The sequence below is a fragment of the Chlorocebus sabaeus genome, chromosome 21, assembly GCF_047675955.1.
Source record: "Chlorocebus sabaeus isolate Y175 chromosome 21, mChlSab1.0.hap1, whole genome shotgun sequence".
NCBI lineage: Eukaryota > Metazoa > Chordata > Mammalia > Primates > Cercopithecidae > Chlorocebus > Chlorocebus sabaeus.
The window spans coordinates 70,839,326-70,854,884 of record NC_132924.1 but is presented as its reverse complement, the minus strand read 5'-3'; the positions used below and the strand labels follow the sequence as shown (position 1 = coordinate 70,854,884).

At 35.0% G+C, this 15,559-nt stretch overlaps 1 protein-coding gene across 7 annotated transcripts in view; it reads right to left on the bottom strand.

Annotated features, from left to right (window-relative positions):
• Positions 1–15,559, bottom strand: part of CACNA2D1 (calcium voltage-gated channel auxiliary subunit alpha2delta 1) — a 498,706-nt gene that overhangs the window by 159,267 nt on the left and 323,880 nt on the right. For all 7 annotated transcript variants that reach the window (XM_073009174.1, XM_073009173.1, XM_007982343.3 and 4 more), the window contains exon 6: positions 9,561–9,690. In XM_073009174.1, the coding sequence (XP_072865275.1) occupies positions 9,561–9,690 (130 nt within the window). The remainder of the gene's footprint in view (positions 1–9,560; positions 9,691–15,559) is intronic.

The following is a 15,559-nucleotide window of genomic DNA, read 5'->3' as shown; positions in this document are numbered from 1 at the left end:
TAAATGCTAGCCAAGTACACTTCTGATTTCCAGCTGTCAATTTATAGAGGCACTGAATTTTTCACACATTCTTTTTCATGTCTTCCCTCTGGCTTTCTTTTTAATTTTTTTTTTAAACAGTAAATTTTTATTTGTATTCCCTACTAAACAGTAAGAAAAAATAAAGCAATAACTGGATTTTTAACAAATCCCTAAATATTCTTATTCCATAATAGACTAAAAAAATCACAATATTTTCTTTATACATTGTGCCTAGGTAAGTGTGAAAACCAAATGGAAATGAAGAAAATCTAGTATTGTTATAAAATACTTGAGGTCCTTCTTAAGAAAAGGTACTGAGAAATATCAGCTCTGAGAAGTACTTGTGGAAAAATATAAGATATGATATTCCTTTTTGACTTATGTGCACACACTAGACAGTGTGCTGGGATTTATGTGATCTGCATGTGGGCGTTGTTCTCCTAATTAGATAGAAAACTTGGGTTCAATACCAAGATTAACCATATATGCTGGCATAGATTCTTAAAAACTTCAAGTACTCTTAACTCACTGAATGTCCTCCATGAGGCTCTCCTAAGAACAGCAGAACTTCCACTGGCTTTTTCTTATGTATTTGGCCAAATATACAACATGAAATAAATTTGTAATGAAATACAGTATAAGAGATACAGAGTAAAACATTAAAAACTATCCAACATTTTATGCCCTGATTTTGGCTGACTTAGTAGTGTCTGCTAAGGCTGGCATGAAGCATGTAAGATTCCATCATTCTCTTGTAGTACTCCAGGTAGTTCTGGGGAGCAAATCCAAAATGTTCCCAGGGCCATGGAAGGAATGGGCAGTAAGTTTTCACATACAACAGATGTATGTTGCCTGGGTCAAAGGAACCAGAGAAAAACAGAACTCCAAAAAAGAGTAAGCATAAACTAGCTATAAGGCCCACCATCTACCCAGCCCTGCCCTAAGTTATCCAGACAGGTAACAACCAACCATCCTTGTTCTTGCCTTCCTGTCTGCTTCTCCCTACTTTGGGTAAAATTCAAACAGCAGCTATTAAATGCCCAGTCTGCACTGAAGGCTTCCATTAGCTCTTCTTTAAGGTAGGGAAGAGGAGTTAACACTAACTCAAATTTGGAAATTTCACTATTACAATTAAAATAAACTTTTAAATTTCTTTTTGAGAGAGAGAGAGAGAGAGAGAGAGAGAGAGAGACTCGCTCTGTCACCCAGGCTGGAACGCAGTGGCGCGATCTCAGCTCACTGCAACCTCCACCTCCTGGGTTCAAGCTATTCTCTTCCCTCAGCCTCCCGAGTAACTGGGACACCTGGCTAAGTTCTGTATTTTTAGTAGAGGCAGGGTTTCACCCTGTTGGCCAGGCTGGTGTTGGACTCCTAACCTCAGATGATCCGCCCTCTTCTCCCTCCCAAAGTGCTGGGATTATAGGTGTTAGCGTCCGTGCCTAGCCAGAATTTCTTAATTGAGACATTTTTATTGAGATTATTTTTATGCCTAAAGGTAATCTAGATCATTTTGTTATTTTGAATCTCTAGGAAAGTCATCCTTATCCAGGGTCACTCACTGAAAAGGTTTAATAGGCTATCAAAATAAAGTTGGATTTTCACAATAAACCACATGTCACATTTGTACAAAGTGATTCACACAGAAAGAAAAATGAGTTATAAATGGTATCAAATTTAGAATACGCCAACTTAATATACAGCTATCTGAAAAGGTGATTATGTGAATTAACTGAAACACATACTTGTGAGGTAAACGTTACATAGTCACATACATATATGAAAAATAGCAGGTAAAACAAATTTTGTTTATTCCTAGCAGAATTTCTTTGACATTTTAAGGGTTAATGTGTACTATGAACCTCCAAAGAAGTAGTTATAAATATAGCTACTTACAGATATCCTCATATCTGCACATACTCAATGAAAGAGAAGGGTTCCTCTTTGTCGTAGAAGGCCACCAACCCTTTCAGACTGAGGCCTCTTTTGTGACCCCATTTAATCCTAATTACTTCTTAAAGTCCCTGCCTCCAAGTGTCACATCACATTGGAGGTTAGAGCTTCAACATATAAATTGGGGATGGAGGGAACACAATTCAGTCTAAAGCAATTTACAACATCTATAAAGCTATTACTAATTGGTCTGTTGTTGTGTAATCTGAAATGAATTTAAAAACCAATATCTATATGATCATAAGAATACTGTATCTTTGGTATTTGGGTTGATAAGTAGTCCATATTCTCTTATCAGAAAATCAACAGTATATTGTTCTCTATGAATATGAATGTATTACACGAATATTATTTTTAAAAAAATAGTGAAAGTAAAGGCCAACTTTATCTCAGAAGCAGAATTGTTTCTCTTTGTGCCAAACTTATTAATTATGATCAAATTACCCTAGCCTAAAATTTACATTCCCTACCTCAGGCTTGTCCTCAATGTCTTATGATGTTCTTACCATTTCCTTGCTCACTCCTAATGAGAAACAATGTTAATTATGTAAGCCAATCACTTTTTACAATATATGATCACTTTGTTACAGAATCAATTGTACTTTTTAAAAAGTGCCCTTTCTTAGCACTTAATCAGATTTCTAGTTGCATGATTCAGAATCAAGACTTTATAATTTAAACAGCACTTTAAAAGAAAAAAAGAAAAGCTACTCTGTTAATATCAGAACCATGACATTTTACCGACAGTTCTTTAAAAACATTCACTTTTTTAGTCATTTAACAAACAACTCTATATATTATATAATGATGTACTTTCCAGAATTAAAGACCCTTTTTTTTTCTTTTTTGTAAATCACCTGGTTTAAAAAAATCAATAAACACAAAACTTAAGAATGCTCTACTGATGAAAACTCTTTTATGATTCTATCGTGATCCAGATTCACATTTGTGAAAAATACCAAGCACAGAAAAAAATTACCCTGAAAAATACCACTGGGTTGGAAATGTAGTGCATTTTTCAGCTCTTCATCAGAGCATTAGGTATGTTAGGAAATTCGTCACGGTGAGGATATTCACGTACGGCAGCTCAGGTAAGTCATGTCCCATTAGACTAATCAGCAACTTTAACAAGAATGAGTCACCATCCGGTAAAACTTAGAACAATTAAGCCTGTTTTGATTTCTACCATGGCAATAATGAAACTATCAAGTAAAAAATATGTTGTGGAATTATTTGATTGTTGTTCATGAAACAAATTTGGTATAGTTTAGATTTGAGGAACATGGTAATATTTTGAATTAGTGAGAAAAATTGTTCTCCTTTATTCATCTTAACTTTGCTATTTGGGGATTTAAAAATAGGAAGATGGAAGCATTTCCTATTAGATAGATTCCTTACATTAGTTACTGCATGCAATCCTCACTGCAACCTAGTAAGGTATATTCACCTCCTTTGATTGTAAAGAAGTTGAATATGTAATTCAGCGATAAAGCCAGGACTTGCATCCACTTCTGTTAGATTCTATGTTCTTGTCCATGACCCACAGTTGAAACTTGATGACGTGAATGACATCACTTTTAACCTCAGGATTGTACATGTTTAAAATTCTAGAATTTGAAGGCTCAGATTTTTTAGTATAAATGTGTTATTTCGGCCCACCTGTCCATCACACCTCCTATTCTTACACCTTTTATGCCCACTCTCATCAACGAAGTATCCCATGTCCACAACTTTTTCATAGAGAGAAAAAGATTACATAATTCTTCCTCTAGAAAACATCCCACAGCTTTCCATTTATGTTATGGATTGGATGTCTGTATACTCCCAAAATTCATATGTTAAAGCCCTAACTGCCAATGTGATAGTATCAGGAGATGGGGTCTTTGGGAGGTAATTTCCATGAGGTCATGAGGGTGGGGCACCTACAATAGGATTAATGGCCTCATAAGAAAAGGAAGATAAAACAGCCTGCTCTCTCTCTCTCTGCTGGTACAGAAGAGGTGATGTGAGGACACACTGAGAAGACCCAGGAAGAAAATTCTTACTGGGCACCAACCTGCACCTCAATCTTGGACTTCCTAGCTTCCAAAACTGTAAGAAATACATGCCTGTTATTTTAGCCTATCTGTCTGTGGTATTTTGCTATTGCAGTCTGAGGTAATTAAGACAATCTCAAAGTAAATATCAAAGTCTTTGCAATCGTCCATAGGGCTGTGGCTGACATGGCATCTGCTGCTACTCCTGCTCCCCGTTCCCTTGCTAACTCTGCTCTGGCCACACTGGTCTCCCTGTTGATTAGGAGCCCACCATGCTCCTGCCTGAAGATCTTTGAGCTTTCTGTTTCCATGGCCACAACCTTCTTACCCAGGTGATTTTTATGACTCTTGTGCTCACAAACTACAGACTTCAATTACAATACTGCCTTAGCCACAAGGCCTTCTCTATCTACCCATTATAAAATATCACTCTTCTCTCTTATCCCAGGAACTATCTTTAACCTCTTCTCTACTTTATTTTTATCAAGAGCATTCATTACACTATGACATATACTATTATTTTAATTGTTTGTTTTACACTCCACTATCCTCCAATAGAATGCGGGCTCCATGAGTACAGAGATTTTTGACCATTTAGTGAGTGCTATATTTCCATTATCTGGAAAAGTACATGACATGCTAGGTCCTTAATAAGTATTTGCTAAATGAAGAAATGTGTTAAAGGCAAAATAAAGAGAACATTTACTATTTTTCATTTCTATGATATATATTTTAACATACATATATATTTGAAGCCAGTTTGTTTTAATTAAATTTCACTTGATGATTGACTGCCTCTGAGGTAATTAAATGATAATACCATGTCTAAAAAAGCTATTTTCCCAGTTATGATTAACTTTTCCTTGAGATATATATATATATATATATTCCTTTGAAACAGGGTCTCACTCTGTCACTCAGACTGGAGTGCAGTGGCATGATCATAGCTCACTGAAACTTCTGCCTCCTGGGCTCAAGTGAACCTCCAACCTCTGCCTTCCAAGGAGCTGGGACTATAGGCGCATGACACCACCCAAGGCTGTTTTTAAAATTTGTTTAGAGAAACAGAGTTTCACTATATTGCCCAGCCCAGTCCCTAACTCCTGGGCTCAATTGATCTGCCCACTTTGGTCTCACAAAGTGCTGGGATTACAGGCATGAGCCACCACACGAGGAGGAGATTTCTATTCCAACAAAGATAGTCAAAAGATACCCTGTTAAAGGTATACTACCCTCACTGTACTTGGAGTAACAACAAAATGGGCTGTTTACAACAGCTAAATGTAAATTATTAGTAAGTGGTGGATCTGTGTTGGAACAGATTAGTTACTAAAATTTACAGGAGATTATGCAATTGTCGGCAAAGACTGCACGCACCCTTTTCCTCTGCAATTTTGACACTAACATCATCTAAGATACAGTAGCTATATCTTTTAAGATAACACAATTGAATATCAAGATAAGTTACAAGGATAATTGATTTTTAGCTTAAATTACAAAAATGAAGTACTTTTAGTAAAGCATATGAGACATCAAAAGATAATATAACTCATGAAAATTGTCTTCTTTTATCAAAATGAAGATATCTTCATGATAAAAATGTTAGGTATTTTTACTTCTAAAATGTAAATAATAATTGCCTTACTTAAATTATGGGGTAAGTATAAGGACAAAAGCATCTGGTCCCTAAAAGCTTTATGGAAGTTGGGGTTCCTTCCTATTATTTTCCCTTATTAATGTTATTCTTACAGAAATATAATTATATAAAGAAATATCAATACAAATTGCCATTTAAAATGATTATAGAATATTCTATGAAAACAGCCCTACATTGAGTTTAAAGTGATTCAAAAATTAATAAAGTTCTGTGATTAAAAACAAATTAAGTCAGAATATTCAGCCCTTGTTTTTACTAAGTTATATGCTTGTCTTCTATATTCCTAAGCAGATAAATTAGATCTGAAAATTAAGTATGGTTTGGGTGTCCTCTAAAAGAAAAGGAGCAACCAGTGAAATTCTCAAAAATGGAAATTTTGAGATGGGGCTCTAATTAAATACAGTATTTAAAACTTTAAATATATCACTGAGCAGAAATAATCACATTTCAATTCAAGGGACTTTAAAAAGTAATCATCTTTGTGAAATTAGAACACGAGGTTTCTTATAAGAGTACAGCTACACAACTGTCTTAAAATGAAAAAGGTTGTTTCCTTCAGTTAAGCCTTCAATTAAAGTGCACTTTCATATTCATTAAACTCAGAAGCCTAGAACAATCCTCTAAATCGGATATGTTCCCACACACCGCATGAAGAATGCCGGTAATTATTAAATTTTCCAGATCTTGTGGACATTTCTGATTTTATTCCTGTCATTTATTCATGCAGCTTATAAGACTGGATATGAATTTTAAAGAAGTACAGGCCGGGAAAGGTTAGAGTCTTACTGATGAGATTTCAGCAAAGAGGAAGATGCCAATATTAAGATGAATGGGACTAAATAAATAATCCAAAGACAGAGCTTCCTTTTACTTTTAATTATGACATATCCCAAAGAATGCCTATAACTGCTGAAAACATATTAAATATTTTATTGATTCTTAAAATGATAAGTTGTATTCTCTGAGACTATTAAAATTATCTGTAGCTATTTACAAATAGTTTCTTTTAAATTGGAAAGAAAAACATTGTTTATACAAATTTAAAACTGTACCATACTAAGATATATGTATGCCTATGTAAACAATTTTTTTTAATTCTTAAAAAAATTTGTTCAAATTTGTGAGTCAGATTTCATATTTGTTCTAGCATACAATAGATGGATGCTTTAGTTATAAAGTGATTTCAACAAAAGAAAGGAAGAAAAAGAGTAACAGAATGCAGATTTTAATGCAAAGTAAGTATCTTACTGCCTCCTGTGTACAATTCTGGCTCACAACTAATCAAACAATAATCTATAAACCTGTCCAGATAATCTGTCTTGACTACCAATACTAGACATAGGACATTAAAGTAAAGACGGCTGGCGTGGGGGCTCACGTCTTTAATCCCAGCACTTTAGAAGGCCAAGGCGGGTGGATCATGAGGTCAGGAGTTTGAGATCAGCCTGGCCAACATGGTGAAACCCTGTCTCTACTAAATACAAAAAACAAACAAAAAAATTAGCTGGGCATGTTGGCGCATGCCTGTAATCCTAGCTACTCAGGAGGCTGAAGCAGGATAATTGCTTGAACCCGGGAGGCAGAGGTAGCAGTGAGCTTAGATCGCACCACTGCACTCCAGCCTGGGTGAGGGAGTCAGAAAGTAAAAAGAAAGCAACTAGTGTTCTGGCCACACCACATTTATTTCCGGCACAGTGGTTTTTGCTTTAATCTCTTTTACACATCAGTCTTCCATGTAAATACATATTGTAAACAAAATGTTCATAGATTAAAGCTATTAGAAAATCACTGACTTAAAATATCTTGTCGACATTTATAAATTATTAAATTTAGAAATAAAAAAGCCTCCCAGATATCAACAATACAAAACTCAATCATAAAAGATGTCTAATAAATGAGCAACATTCAAGTTGGCTTCAGTTTTCTTCAACACAGTAATGCAGGCTGAAAAGCAGTGCCATAATGTACAGAGTACTGACAAAAAATATTTTGACTCAAAGCTTCTATACCCAGCGAGTTTTTCTTCAATCAGAATTCAATAGAAAGATACAGAACGAGATTATTATTTTGTTGACATATCCAACAAACAACAGGTGATAGATCTGAAACTAAAGTGGAAGATGTATTATTCAAAAATTGAGAAACATAACCATATAGCTTAGCATTGTCTGAATAGTTATAATAATGACAAAAACAATTACAAATATCAAAAGTAGCTATAGAAAAAATAACACAATGGTCAAAGAAAAATTATTAATATATGAATCCAAATCCCAAATGATTCTAAAAAGGGCTTGGAATTAATAGTCTGAGTTGGAGTGTAAAAAGTTAAATTATGTTTAAGGCTCATGTAAGAAACTACATATATATACACACAAATATATATATATATACACACACACAACATTTGTTTCTATTATACATAATTATAGGTTTAAAGTCATCAAAGAATTGATAGAATGAAAACAGTGGCACTTTTAAAACACTTAAAAGGAGAAATGAAATAAAATAATTTGATCAAAGACAAAATCTGTTACAAAAAGAATCATACATGCATTAAAAAATTGTTTATAAAAACCAATAATCTCAAAGTGAATAAAAAAAAAGTCATTCACAATGTGAGTCCTTTACTTAATCTTGTGAGTCTAAATAAACTTTAACTGTAAATAATAACAACAACAAACACTTATATAGCACTTACTATGAGCCTGGCACTATTATGAGAACTTAAATACATTAAACTTGCTTTATCCTCAAAGGACATTTCAGGATACTAATCTTATCTCCATTGTACAGACGAGAGAATGCCTACTCAGAAAGTTGCAGGATTTGCCTGAGGAAATAATACTGCTAAAATTTACATTTGACCACAGGTAGTCTGGTTCCAGAACCCAGGCCATCTGGATAATCTGGATTCCAAATACACTCTACCACCTCCCAAGAGGAATATAAGAAACATGTTCTTTACAATCTCAAGCAGTTCTTTTCCCTTATCCTTTACTATATGAGAAGGCAGGGAACAAGGTGCAGGATGGGGTGGAGGGATGGGTTAAAGAATAAATAATATGGAAGACCAGGGATATGACTGAACAAATACCCTGGTTCTGGTCACAGTTCATTCTCAGACACAATAGAGTTGTCCTTTGGAAAATTCCTAGTTAGAATTCTCAGGCTTTGCTCTGATTAATGCAAAGCGTGTCTCTAAAAAACAACACCTGCGCAAGCTTCCTCCACTATTTTCCTAAACACTTTTTTCCCCCATCCCTTTCTCACAGGGAAGCCTTCCCAACCAAGATTTCCAGTCACTACTTTTCTAGTTTTTAAGGTCTCTTCCTTTTACCCAACCACTTCTTTTGGCTGGAAGCCCACAATACATTGAGAGGAGGGTACTTTTTAACTATATCCTAGGGTAAGGCAGAGAAACATACACAGAAGGGGAGGGAAAAAGAGAGAGAGACTGACAGACATGAGAAGAAGTCATAAGAACTGGAAAGAATCTAAAACATACAATTTTCTCCCTTTACCCATTTATGCAAGAATATTTCTGCATGTCCGTGTAATATAGCTGCACAGTTTTGACTTGTGACAAATATATCTATATACTTTGTAAGTTATGGATGGCAACTGGGAAAGCAGAATTAATTACTAAACATTAAGTTAGAAGGACCACTCTACGGATGCAGGCTGTCCTATGAATATTCGTTTAGTGAGGCTATATTGACATAAACTGTTCATGAAAATCAGATTGATTCTTTCACATAAATCAGAGTTTACCACAGACTCTTATATGACAAACAAAACAATGTCACATTTGCTCTTTTTTCCCCTCAAACATGGGAAACATAAGACAGGCAACAGCATGGTATTCCAACAGATGTTAACATTCTTTTACTTACAGCCCTCATAGATGTCAGTAGGAATATGGACTGCTGCATGCTGATAAGATATTTGTCGTCCAAAATTAGCATCTTCAATGAAAACGGGTTTTATCCTCTGGCTGCCTGGCTCACTGTCATTTTTCTCAGGCTATATAGAAAAGAGAGAATAAACAGAATATTACAATTTTTGCTAACATAAATATTTCCACATGTACTTCTTTATTTGCCAAATGCATTTTTTTCAAAAAATGTATCTACAAGAATTGTTTAAAATATAGTACCTTAATAGCATTGGATACACAAATTTCCATTCAGGTATTAGCAATCACAGTATATCTTTATTGTATTATTCACATTATAACTAACTGCTCTCCTGATTTCCTCAAAGTTGGAGTCATTCAGGATCATCTTTGGGGGATGAGGGAGATCTGACTTCCACAAGTATAATACTTATCAAGATGTAAACTTAAAGAATTGGATAGGCCAGGCCCAGTGGCTCATGTCAGTAATCCCAGCACTTTGGGAGGAAGAGGTAGGCAGATGGCTTGAGCCCAGGAATTTTAGACCAGCCCAGACAACATGGCAAACCTTTGTCTCTATGAAAAATAACAGAAAATTAGCTGGACAAGGCAGCACAGGCCTGTAGACATAGGAGGCTTTAGGTGGAAAGATCGCTTGTGTCTGGGAGGTTAAGGCTGCAGTGAGCCATGATCACATCACCACACTCTAGCCTGGGCAACAAAGTGAGATGCTGTCTCAAATAAATAAACAAACAAGCAGACAAATAAATAAATAAAATAATAAGAAACTGGATAGGTGCCTTTTAAATACAATCTAACTAATATTATCGACTTGAAATAAATTTCACAGTTTATGTAACTAAATTTATATTGGGTAGTTGAAGATGATTCTTTGATAAATGGTACGCATGACAGAAATAATATGGCAATGAAGGATTATTTTAAATCTCATCCTCTTGCTTTTTGCATGTTTTTCAGGTATACCAATTTTTGTCTTAAAAAAGAAAGTACACTAGGAAAGGAGTGATCTATTTAAACTATAAACACAATTAAATCCTAATTCAACCAACTTGTCTCTTGAGGTAGGAATGAAGATCCAATCAATAATGATTCAAGAAAGCCCCTCGGGAGTCTGAAGTCAAAGATTAATTTTCTATCTATTGGAACTATACATTTGATACTGAATTACCTTGTTGCCTTCCCTGGTAACAAACTAAGAATTTCATTCATTTATCCGAAATGCATCTATAACATTTTTTGACATTTGTGTTAAAATTTTTTTGTTCAAAATATATTTTAACTCTACCGTAACTGTATTTGTTTTTAAATGATATGAAGTTTAAAAATTACGAGTTAAGCAAAAGTGAAAAGAGAAAAAAACCTATTTGTTTTGGGTGGAAACAGGTAGAAGGAGAAATGAATGCATGTATACGTAGCAAGTGTTACCAGTACTATTCCTGGCTTTTCAATTTTAAGAAATAATTTGTGCTTTCTGGTTTTTACAATAATACAATGAGAATGTATTATATTTGTGATCAGAATAAAACTATTAAGGTTTAAGTCTTTTCTATTAATATTATAAAGCATTACATGCTTGTCTTACATAAAAATTACTTCTGTTTCCTCTGAATCCTCTCACACTTAAAAATTAGCAGTTTTATATACACCTTATGCAGGCTCTTCCTCTTTTAAATAACCATATAAATGGCTTTTAGAAATAACTTTAAAATAATAATGTACTTCTCAACTTCTAAAATCATGTATCAAGAATCCTTAAGGTACAATTGCTAAACATAATTTAAGAACAAATAATGGTGCTATTTCCCTGGTTCTCCTTTTGTAGTTTATATAAATTAAAATAATTTCATAAAAATATGAGAATTTCTAAATTGAACTCATTTGTTGTCTTTAAGCTACTGGAAACTACTGTTCCTCGTACCACCATACTCCATGTCTTTACTCATCTTTATATATTACGGCAGTATATATTTAATTGAAATACAGTAAATATTACACACAAAGGAGTTTTTATGAAAAAACCTACTTAACACAGAATGTCTTATATGGTAATTAACTACCTCAAATAAATTCTCCCTCTGAAACAAAGAATTCCATTTCTTCAGATCACATACAAGAAAGAACATCTATGTCTCCATCCAACTGTTTTTTTCAAAATATATCTTCTGAAGTCTACAGACCACCATATACAAATGTGTACAGAGAAAATGAGCAAGTGGATTCTAAAATATATTCAAACGCATTTGGTAAAACATAACTGACACATGAAATGCATAATTCTCAGACTATTCTTCTCAATATAATTTCAGCTATTAAATAATAGATTAGATTACTCAGAGACAGAGATACAAGCTAATGTTGGATGAGGAGGTCATTCAATTTTACAACCAGTGCATATTAGCAAATTTAATTTGGAAAGTCACAATGATAATTATTTGACAGGTACAAAAAGCTCTTGCAAATTTAACATATTTATCTCACCCTTAGAATTGATATTTATAAAAAGCATTGATTTTTAATATTTTATTCTCTTTTTCATGTTATTAACTTAAAAAATATTCCTACTTATAGCAAAATATTCAAAAATTAAAGTCTATATATTTTTACCTAAATTGCAATGGAAACTTACTTAACTATTTTGTACAATTCAGATTTGCAAACTGATAAACTTTACTTGCAATCATACTATGGCTATAATTATGTACCCAGTTCTGTATTATTTTTGTGTTCCACAAAGTTGTAAAAGAATTAGTTGATATAGAATAAAGTGGCTCACTAAAACTCTCTACGGAAATATCACACTTTGTATTTCTATCTCACAAGTAAAGGAGTTAGATCAACAGTCTTGGCTAGGCCCAGTGGCTCATGCCTGTAATCCCAGCACTTTGGGAGACCTAGGCTGGACAACTGCTTGATGCCAGGAGATTAAGAACATCCTGGACAACACAGTGAGGCCCTCATCTCTACGAAAAATTTAAAAATAAGCCTGGCATGGTGGCATGCTCCTGTATTTCCAGCTATGCAGGAGGCTGAGGCAGGAAGGCCTTGAGCCCATGAGTTTCAGGCTGCAATGAGCTATGATCACACTACTCCACTCTAGTCTGGATGACAGAATGAGACTGTGCTTGCACATGATTCTGTCTGTGTGTAGGTTCCTGTGTGAAGAAACAAGACTTGCATGCGATTCTCCAATATGTATGTATGTATATATGCATGTATATTTTCAAATTTCAATCTCTAAATACATCCTGGTTTTTTGTCGTTTTTTACAGTTGTTATTTATATTAGGGCCTGCAACTTTTATAACATAGATATTACTGATTTCAGAATTTTTTTAAGTCTCACATATTATTCTCAGTATCAATTTTGGATATGTATTATGACTTAAGGCATGGCATTACAGTCCAATATAAAGCATTATCAAAGAGAGGATGCGTTATTTTTTTTTATTATACTTTAAGTTCTAGGGTATATGCGCACAACGTGCAGGTTTGCTACGTATGTATACATGTGCCATGTTGGTGTGCTGCACCTACTAACTCGTCATTTACATTAGGAATATCTCCTAATGCTATCCCTCTCCCCTCCTCCCTCCCCACAATAGGCCCCAGTGTGTGATGTTCCCCTTCCTTTGTCCAAGTGATCTCATTGTTCAATTCCCACCTATGAGTGAGAACATGCGGTGTTTGGTTTTCTGTTCTTGCGATAGTTTGCTGAGAATGGTGGTTTCCAGCTGCATCCATGTCCCTACAAAGGACACAAACTCATCCTTTTTTATGGCTGCATAGTATTCCATGGTGTATATGTGCCACATTTTCTTAATCCAGTCTGTCACTGATGGACATTTGGGTTGATTCCAAGTCTTTGCTATTGTGAATAGTGCTGCAATAAACATACATGAGCATGTGTCTTTACAGCAACATGATTTATAATCCTTTGGGTATATACCCAGTAATGGTATGGCTGGGTCAAATGGTATTTCTAATTCTAGGTCCTTGAGGAATCACCACACTGTTTTCCACAATGGTTGAACTAGTTTACAATCCCACCAACAGTATAAAAGTGTTCCTATTTCTCCACATCTTCTCCAGCACCTGTTGTTTTCTGATTTTTTAATGATCGCCATTGTAACCAGTGTGAGATGGTATCTCATTGTGGTTTTCATTTGCATTTCTCTGATGGCCAGTGATGATGAGCATTTTTTCATGTGTCTGTTGGCTGTATGAATGTCTTCTTTTGAGAAATGTCTGTTCATATCCTTTGCCCACTTTTTGATGGGGTTGTTTTTTTCTTGTAAATTTGTTTGAGTTCTTTGTAGGTTCTGGATATTAGCCCTTTGTCAGATGAGTAGATTGCAAAAATTTTCTCCCATTCTGTAGGTTGCCTGTTCACTCTGATGGTAGTTTCTTTGGCTGTGCGGAAACTCTTTAGTTTAATTAGATCCCATTTCTCAAATTTGGCTTTTGTTGCTGTTGCTTTTGGTAATTTTGACATGAAATCCTTGCCCATGCCTATGTCCTGAATGGTATTACCTAGGTTTTCTTCTAGGGTTTTTATGGTTTTAGGTCTAACATTTAAGTCTCTAATCCATTGTGAATTAATTTTCGTATAAGGAGTAAGGAAAGGATCCAGTTTCAGCTTTCTACTTATGACTAGCCAATTTTCCCAGCACCATTTATTAAATAGGGAATCCTTTCTCCATTTCTTGTTTTTGTCAGGTTTGTTAAAGATCAGATGGCTGTAGATGTGTGGTATTATTTCTGAGGACTCTGTTCTGTTCCATTGGTCTATCTCTGTTTTGGTACCAGTACCATGCTGTTTTGGTTACTGTAGCCTTGTAGTATAGTTTGAAGTCAGGTAGCATGATGCCTCCAGCTTTGTTCTTTTGGCTTAGGATTGTCTTGGCAATGCGGACTCTTTTTTGGTTCCATAAGAACTTCAAAGCAGTTTTTTCCAATTCTGTGAAGAAAGTCATTGGTAGCTTAATGGGGATGGCAATGAATCTATAAATTACCTTGGGCAGTATGGCCATTTTCACAATATTGATTCTTCCTATCCATGAGCATGGTATGTTCTTCCATTTGTTTGTGTCCTCTTTTATTTCACTGAGCAGTAGTTTGTAGTTCTTGAAGAGGTCCTTTACATCCCTTGTAAGTTGGATTCCTAGGTATTTTATTCTCTTTGAAGCTATTGTGAATGGAAGTTCATTCATGATTGGCTCTCTCTTTGTTATTGGTGTATAAGAATGCTTGTGATCTTTGCACATTGATTTTGTATCCTGACACTTTGCTGAAGTTGCTTATCAGCTTAAGGAGATTTTGGGCTGAGACCATAGGGTTTTCTAAATATACAATCATGTCATCTGCAAACAGGGACAATTTGACTTCTTCTTTTCCTAACTGAATACCCTTGATTTCTTTCTCTTGCCTGATTGCCCTAGCCAGAACTTCCAACACTATGTTGAATAGGAGTGGTGAGAGAGGGCATCCCTGTCTTGTGTCAGTTTTCAAAGGGAATGCTTTCAGTTTTTACCCATTCAGTATGATATTGGCTGTGGGTTTGTCATAAATAGCTCTTATTATTTTGAGATATGTTCCATCAGTACCAAATTTATTGAGAGTTTTTAGCATGAAGGGCTGTTGAATTTTCTCAAAGGCCTTTTCTGCATCTACTGAGATAATCATGTGGTTTTGTCTTTGGTTCTGTTTATATGCTGGATTATGTTTATTGATTTGCATATGTTGAACCAGCCTTGCATCCCAGGGATGAAGCCCACTTGATCATGGTGGATAAGCTTTTTGATGTGCTGCTGGATTCGGTTTCCCAGTAATTTATTGAGAGTTAGACTCCCATACAATCAAAATGGGAGACTTTAACACCTCACTGTCAACATTAGACAGATCAAGGAGACAGAAAGTTAACAAGGATATCCAGCAATGGAACTCAACTCTGCACCAAGCGAACCTAATAGACATCTAC